This window comes from Saccoglossus kowalevskii, chromosome 12 (genome assembly GCF_978046115.1).
Source record: "Saccoglossus kowalevskii chromosome 12, keSacKowa6.1, whole genome shotgun sequence".
Lineage (NCBI taxonomy): Eukaryota > Metazoa > Hemichordata > Enteropneusta > Harrimaniidae > Saccoglossus > Saccoglossus kowalevskii.
In genome coordinates, this window is record NC_140652.1 from 7710531 (window position 1) to 7719125 (window position 8595).

Here is an 8595-nt window from a genome sequence, read left to right on the forward strand (position 1 = left end):
AGTCCTCGAAAGTAAGCGAAGAAATTCACTCTGCGTGCGTCAGCAAGTAAACGCCAAAGCTGTGGTTATTTTAACCCCACTCAGAGCCATGACAGTGGTTGTCATCCGGGTACTTTGATAGCCCTCTAGCGGCTTTCTAGCGAAAACCGGGAACTCGAAAATTGGGAATTGGGCAAGGCCAATATGCAGTACTGCATTAATATATTATTAAATACAGAAGTGTGAGATAGCACACTAATACGCCAGTCAGATTTGAAATATGTCACTTTATTAACACATTTAAATGACATTGTGTACATCTGTTGTTAATGTCGAAATAGCGATAGTTGCACCGATGACACAGTTCCGCGTTACATTATATTTATGGATTTACGGATTCTGATGATATGAACCATTATTGTGCATCTAGTTTCTGGGTGTATCATTTCATTTGTTGTTATTGAGTACAACCAGAAATAGCTGCGTTATCACCAGTAGAACACTAGCACTCGTATTGCTGATTCCATTACAAAGGTCACTGTCACAACAGGAGTAACATATTTCGTTGTCTGATGAAAAATAATATGACTAATTAACATAATTTATATAAAACAGATCCATGTATGTGTTTGTATGTATGTTGACAAACAATGACATAATTGAAAAGTGTGCATGCCGTTTTCAATGATGTTTAAACATTGTGAAAATAACAGAAGTAGAGCCAATTAATAATGGTATGTTATAATAAATGTGACCCATATGCATTAAAATATACATATTTTCAATATTACCAGCACAGATACAGGGAGTCATTAAGCCAATAAACAGGACAAAACAAGTTATTCAAACTAAAGTTGCAAAATTATAAGAATTAAGAAACACGCATCGCAATAAATCCATGTCACATTGGCCACCTTGTAACATGTACTGAAACGCCAACGTAGGCGTAGAATGAACTATTTGTCTGTTACGTGCTCTGTCATAATGTAGTGTCTCGACAATATTTAGGTAAGGTGATATGCAAGCACTTTTTCTATTAACATTTTTTTGCCCTTCAAAATATATATATTCTTTGTTATATTATTTGCCAAGAATTACGAATTACTTACCATTACTGGATACGCAGCCTTCTTGACAATTGACGAGGCATCCTCGTGCAAACATCGTATCAATGTCCTCGTCGTTGGAGAACCTAATCTAATAATTGAAACGTACTCATTAAAATAATGTGTGTTGATGGGGTCTACGGTGCACCGAATATTTTCAAATTAGTCACTGTAAAATCATTTATTTTTGCTGGAATTATTTTCGCTGAATAGACTTTTTGGGCGTTTTGTTTGGAATTTATTTTCACTGATTTTTTTATGAGTTTAATGTAAAATATGAAAAAAAAGGTATATTCGCTGGATTTTATTTTCACCTAATCATTCCTTCAGCAAAAATAGTGAAAATCAATTCCAGGCGAAAATAAAGTATTCTACAATATACCCTGTATCTATAAGCGCATACAGTTAGTTTAAAACACTATTAACGTTCACTAAAAATAAAGAAAGTAAAAACATGCAGCTCATCGCTAACAAGATAAAGGGGTATACTAAAATAAAATTCTGTAAAACAACTTCTTGGTGATTGAAAATACAATTTCTGGTAAGATACCTCGCAGAAACAGGTGTCAATGACCTTTTCTGCAATAAATGTTCGCCATTTATACATATGCGTATATATTTATATCATTATTGTTTTAGCAATACATTTCTTGATTTGAAACCTAGATCATGTTTCCAAAAATATGACAATAATTTGTTTCTTCTTATTGTTTTAAGGTATCTGGGTTTTTAAGGTGTATTGTTTTTTGTAAATGAACTAGGGCCGTGTATTTTTAACAAGAACAGGATCACTTATTCTTTCAGGAATCAATAATCATTACTGAAATTTTACGACCCAATAACAGGTCATGCGTTACTTCGAGCGTGGTAACCATGTGTTTCGTTTGTCATAGCTATGTACATGAATACAAGAACACATGTATTATTGTTCCTGTGCATATAAAGGCACTTACATAGTTACATGGTACATATACTTACAGCACATACACTATTGGCGTCACACAATTGAGTCTGCCAATCACTGTTGTCTCCATTAGCACAAGTATCATTTCCTGAACCACCAGATTCATATACACAGGTGTAACACTCTAGTTGATGTACAGCTCTTGCAGAAAACATGACTGATTTAAAAACAAAACAGTTGTTTGTAAGTTAATCGAATTGTCAGGTAATTTATGCTCAACACATAAGTAACGACAAAAGGGAAACTACAGTCTTTAGGTTACATACCCATAGCGGCAGTCAGTAGGTAATGCATGATGTCATCAACTGTTAAAAACAAAATTGTGATAACATTATTTACGTTATTTAGATATTGCATATACATAGCAATCCATAAAATGACACAGAGGAATTTATACTACTTCTATCACACTGAATTTAGTTTTCAGAACAGTGCTTCTATCTACCCATTTCCAATACGTGAATCAGTGTGTATATTGGTTTTTAACTTCTAGAAATGGGATTTGTTCATAGGGGATAGGGGTTGATATTACCTGGACAGCGGGGTTGATATTACCTGGATAGAGGAGTTGATATTACCTGGATAGCGGGGTTTATATTACCTGGATAGCGGGGTTGATATTACCTGGATAGCTGGGTTGATATTACCTGGATAGCGGGGTTGATTTACCTGGATAGCTGGGTTGATATTACCTGGATAGAGATGTTGATATTACCTGGATAGCGGGGTTGATATTACCTGGACAGCGGGGTTGATATTACCTGGACAGCGGGGTTGATATTACCTGGATAGCGGGGTTGATATTACCTGGACAGCGGGGTTAATATTACATGGATAGCTGGGTTGATATTACCTGGATAGCGGGGTTGATATTACCCGGATATCGGGGTTTATGTTACATGGATAGCGGGGTTGATATTACCCGGATAGCGGGGTTTATATTACCTGGATAGCGGGGTTGATATTACCCGGATAGCGGGGTTTATATTACGTGGATAGCGGGGTTGATATTACCCGGATATCGGGGTTTATATTACATGGATAGCGGGGTTGATATTACCCGGATAGCGAGGTTTATATTACCTGGATAGCAGGGTCGATATTACCCGGATAGCGGGGTTTATATTACTTGGATAGCAGGGTTGATATTACCCGGATAGCGGGGTTTATATTACCTGGATAGCGGGGTTGATATTACCCGGATAGCGGGGTTTATATTACATGGATAGCGGGGCTGATATTACCCGGATAGCAGGGTTTATATTACCTGGATAGCAGGGTTGATATTACCCGGATAGCGGGGTTTATATTACCTGGATAGCGGGGTTGATATTACCCGGATAGCGGGGTTTATATTACGTGGATAGCGGGGTTGATATTACCCGGATATCGGGGTTTATATTACATGGATAGCGGGGTTGATATTACCCGGATAGCGAGGTTTATATTACCTGGATAGCAGGGTTGATATTACCCGGATAGCGGGGTTTATATTACTTGGATAGCAGGGTTGATATTACCCGGATAGCGGGGTTTATATTACCTGGATAGCGGGGTTGATATTACCCGGATAGCGGGGTTTATATTACATGGATAGCGGGGCTGATATTACCCGGATAGCAGGGTTTATATTACCTGGATAGCAGGGTTGATATTACCCGGATAGCGGGGTTTATATTACCTGGATAGCGGGGGTTGATATTACCCGGATAGCGGGGTTTATATTACCTGGATAGCGGGTTTGATATTACCTGGATGGCGGGGTTGATATTACATGGATAGCAAGGTTAATGCATTATTTGAATAGCGGGATTGTTACATTACCTAAATAGCGGAGTTGATGACCCCCTCCCCCAATAGTGCTCGTTCTTTGCCGTCATCGTGACCACTTATCGCATACGACTTATTTACTTATTTATTCACTTCCGTGTCACAGAGAATGTTCTAGAACCGTACTGTGTCTGAGTGGAATATTCTATATTTGTTTAGAAAATGGTTGAATAGGTAATAGAACACTGTGGGAGGCAATAGATGGTAATGGAACATTCTAGAAATTTGTAGTAAGTTCCAGACTCATTATGTATGCTGATGTAATGGTCTATTTATAGACAGTGCGGGTATATATAGGGGAGTTGTTCAGCACTGAGTTCAGATCAGAGATCTCGTTGAATTGTATTGTATTGGAGTTTAAGTATCTAGTTATTGGAGTAGTGGAGTTTTACCGCGTTATTGTACTTGATGTTTGCAGAGTATAATAATACCAGTACCAGTTGAAACCTCATTTGTTGGCTCCGTGTTCGCATGTTATCATTGCCGCCAGGGAAGTCTTTCTGTTACTGTTGCCATTTTGGTATTTGAACCATCATACCTGTACTATACCAATTACGGTAATATTAAGTTGCGTGTGACACCACTGTTCCGTTGACATACGTGTCAATAATGTTTTAAAAAAGCGGAGACAGAGAATGGTAGACAACTTTTCGGGGCAAGAACAAATCGCGCGAGATTTCGGCAACCATGTGATTGCAAATAAGGTGTATATTCTTTCTACAGTACATTCAAATAGTGACCATCATTGACACTCACTCAGTGCATACATGCAATCACACAAACTCAAATTAATATGTAGATATGTGAATGTGGTTGTACTCAATAGCTTCGTGTGTGAAAGAGCTAATTACTCTGACAATAAGACTGGAGAATGTCCCCAGGCAGGTGTTATTACACATGTCCTACACGAATGATCATTGAGTTGACAACTTTACATTGCATCAGGTAATAATCAATAACTGTAATGTTGCCATTTCTTGTTGGTCTCTATGGCAGCATTATATAATAGGGACAGTTTTTGTTTGTGTACTCTTACCTGGAACAATGATATTGTCACGTGATAGTGTGCTACGGTCAACTGTTTTGACGACAAGCCTGTGGCATTCACAACACGCAAAAAACACACTGGCATAGTAGACTAAATTGAGAATCGGATCAAAATCAGGCCACCCTATCCCCTTAGTTACATGTGTTGTTTATGTGGTTTGATGAGTTCCCGCCCCAAAAACTAATTTACAGGTATGTCGACATATTCTTTAGCTGTTATGCTAAGCCAATGAGCGTAATATATTAATTTCAATTTCAAAACAATTTAATTTGTTTAATATGATTTCCATGTCGGTCGTCTGAACTCATCGGCGATTTACACAAACATTATATTAATATGCTTCTCTATCCAGATGGCCAATGGTCTGAAAGTGTCTTAAACTGTTGATATAATAATAGTCATCAATAAAGCCTGTAAACAATATCAGGTAGTAAAATCGCACTTCCAAACTTAGATGTACATTTCACAACATGTCCAAAAACGTACGCGTGTACAGACCATGGTAATACAATTGTGATATTAATTAGATAAGAATTAATTACAAGTAATTCTTGTTAAAAAGTAAATACACCTACTTCAACTTATGGTCGTACCTGCTTCGCTGCTTGTGTCAACTCACTTAATCACATGGAAATCAGCTTATCTCTTTCTCCATGCAAGATGGCGTCATGGTGAATGTGTGTGCGTTGCAAACAAATTCAGACTACGATTGGTCAAAACGATAACAGACTGCGAAGGTCAAAAAAATGATTTATGGTTTTGTGAAATTGGGGCGTGCGCAGAAGAATTGTATTAAATGCATTATGAAGTTTTCTTTTTTTTTGTATTTTATGTGTAAAATATAAATGCGAATGTAGGCGTATATTGCATATTTTAAAAGTTTAAAATAATCTTTGAGTGAATTTACACAATATCATTTGTATTTCTTTTTTTTTCTACCCGCTTCAGTCCGCTCACCACACAGTTACAGAGTTAGGTAAATAAACTTTTAAAATGCTGCAAGTCGAACATCATGAACTTTCAAGACAACTCATTACATGCAGTATATTCGTTGCCTTGATGGGAGCAAGCAGAACCAGAATTCATGAATTCGTTTACTGGTACATGTTAAAAAAGATATATGTAGACATTGTTCGAATTGAAAAGTTTCTAGATTGTTCTCATTACACGGTCTGCCTGGGGTAATCCCAAAATAGACCAAGAATACACACATACCACAATGGTTTAGATAACATAGCCGGTGGCATTGTCGGATATAAAGATTTATGGCCCGAGTACAGGCACCAAATTATTCATTACGCCCATGTTGATTTCATCTCTTAATGCGGGAGGATCGTCACCTGCGCACGCGCGGGAATTGAGTCCCACGCGACGATAACACATGCTGAAAATGCAAATACTCATAGGCAGACGCTTGTTTGTAAACAATGACACGCTACGGCCATCTGACGCATGCGCAGATGACGACTTCCCGCTTTAAAGTATATTTGTTCAGCGTGTACAGGGCGGGTATAACTAACTTTTCTTGAAGATCAGCTCGTTAATCGGTATTTTTTTTTTTTATAGTACGGTGTATTATGTGAAGTCAGAAAATAGGATGGTTTGGGTTATTTGCAAAAAATCGGTTGTTATTACGTAAAAGTGACAATTTCCAGAACCATGTTCTCAACATCGCCTAATAATAATACAGAGACCCTGGCCATGACAGACTATTGAAATATTACTAGAACATTTGTACAGTTTCGCGTTGTGGCTGTTTTTTCATGGAAATTTGATAATCCAGTTAGCATGCTAATAAAAGTGCCACTTTCGCTTACATTCTGCGTTTTTATTATATTTTAACAATTAAAGAAACTATGGATTACTATGCAACTTCACATTAAACGCTAAACCTATGTTATTAAACCCCACTGGTGACCCTCCAATGGGTCACGTTGTCGATCAACTTTGTCCAACGAAACCGAAAAACAAACATCTGTGAATGTTGTAGTATCCTTCAATTGATAAATTACAAGTCATTAATTTCACGATTAAAGACTGATTGCTCATTAGCCCTAATCCTAGACAGCAAAAACTGTCACGTGGTTCATCTTGCATGACCATATATGAACGCCAACACCAAAAACATCGCAATTGTCTCAAACTCAGAGAACTCTCCAGTGTGAACATTATTATGCTGAACTGCGTTATGCTGTGTAAGTTGCGAAGTCACTTCGTATTAAATGGAGTCGTATACAGAGAAAATATAAGACCCCGTCTTTCATTGGTGTTTAACTATGTCTAAGGGCTATCCACTGATGCAATTAATTGACTGTAAATATTGGGGATATATTTATAAACTGTTTTACACGACACTAAATAATTAATGACCAATCCATTCCTTTCAAAATAATAGACATATTGAATAATTCACTCCAGACATGATCAAACAGGAACCATTGGAAAGCCGGTAGAACGACTGGCCCCATTACTCAGTTCATGTATACAGTGACCTTTTTCTCTAATCTGTTTCATGTAGGTAACTAGGGCGTCGGATGAAAAACTTAACACTGTTTAAACATTGGGTATTGTTTATGTTGCCTTGGTGAGAGTCGTGGCAGCTATCCAGGGATACTGTCATTGTCGTTTTTTTTCACGTGAGGGATAGGAACATAACACGGCCCGAGGGCCAGAATTGGCCCAACAGAGTAATCGGGCAGAAGTTAGCAGCCTGAGGTCATCGCGGAGTTGGAAATCACACACGCACACAATAGGCTATGAATGTTATTATTACATTGTCAGTATTTGCTAGGGGCACGTCTACACACAAGTCTGCCGGTTGTTGAACCATGTTACTATAGAAGTGTTAATGGTTTCCAGAGACACATCAACACGAAACACTCGGCACTGTTGTAACTGACGAAGGTATTATGTTATCTACCCCCACTCAGTAACACTTCATTTGAATCATAATGGAAACTCCAATTAAACTAATTTGTTCTTTCGAGATCTCCAAACTAAACCATTATGATCACGATCTAACGTTTAGTAACACCCAAACATAACGACAAACAAACCGACGACTCATTCAGACGGTACGTCTGATGATATACCTGCAACAGACCCACCTGCTCAGTACCTGAGATTATGCAAGCGTATAGAACAACCTCGGTGATCTATCTATATACTCTGCAATGAACATCGGATTGTTAATATATAGATAATCAGCTTTCACACCAATTATCAATATATCACGAAATGTTGCAATAAATTCTGTATATGTCACGGTACAGTGTATATACTTACAACATATAAATCGACAATTACGCAAATTATTTATTTATAAAAAATAAAAATACAGTGTATTATTATACTATTATGGTATTATCAGAGTATTGGGAGGGACTCGATAAACAGTGTTCTGTATAGAGAAAAATAGCTTGTTTGTCACAACGGAGATTCGAATTGGGCATGTCCATTTATTCATTTTAAGATGACATTTACTACAAGCTGTATCAAGCTTTCTGTTTTGCCGGGACTTGTGTGACGTGGTGTAACGTAGAGGGCGTTTACCAATGGCCTGCCGCATTTGACGGGTTGTGAGTTTGAATTTCGTGTTTTATATTTATATGTTTATAAATGTGCCGGTAATTTTGATTTGTTCAGTTTCACACACTTAACAATGAAAA

General features: G+C 37.6%; 1 protein-coding gene across 1 annotated transcript; it reads right to left on the minus strand.

Moving 5' to 3' along the window:
• Nucleotides 1–246: 246 nt before the first annotated feature.
• Nucleotides 247–5592, minus strand: LOC144349969 (uncharacterized). The gene is made up of 5 exons (XM_078008323.2): nucleotides 5503–5592; nucleotides 2316–2354; nucleotides 2064–2206; nucleotides 1089–1176; nucleotides 247–548 (listed from the first exon to the last, which is right to left on the minus strand). Exons 2-5 carry the CDS (start codon nucleotides 2341–2343, stop codon nucleotides 427–429), a joined length of 381 nt encoding a protein of 126 aa, XP_077864449.1. The 5' UTR covers nucleotides 2344–2354; nucleotides 5503–5592; the 3' UTR covers nucleotides 247–426.
• Between the last annotated feature and the right edge of the window lie 3003 nt (nucleotides 5593–8595).

Coding starts and splice junctions, on each gene's coding strand:
- LOC144349969 (XM_078008323.2), bottom strand. CDS start 2,343: ATGCATTACCTACTGACTGCCGCTATGG. Junction 2,207..2,315: donor CCTACTGACTGCCGCTATGG/GTATGTAACCTA, acceptor TTTTTAAATCAG/TCATGTTTTCTGCAAGAGCT. Junction 549..1,088: donor AGGCTGCGTATCCAGTAATG/GTAAGTAATTCG, acceptor ATTTTTCATCAG/ACAACGAAATATGTTACTCC.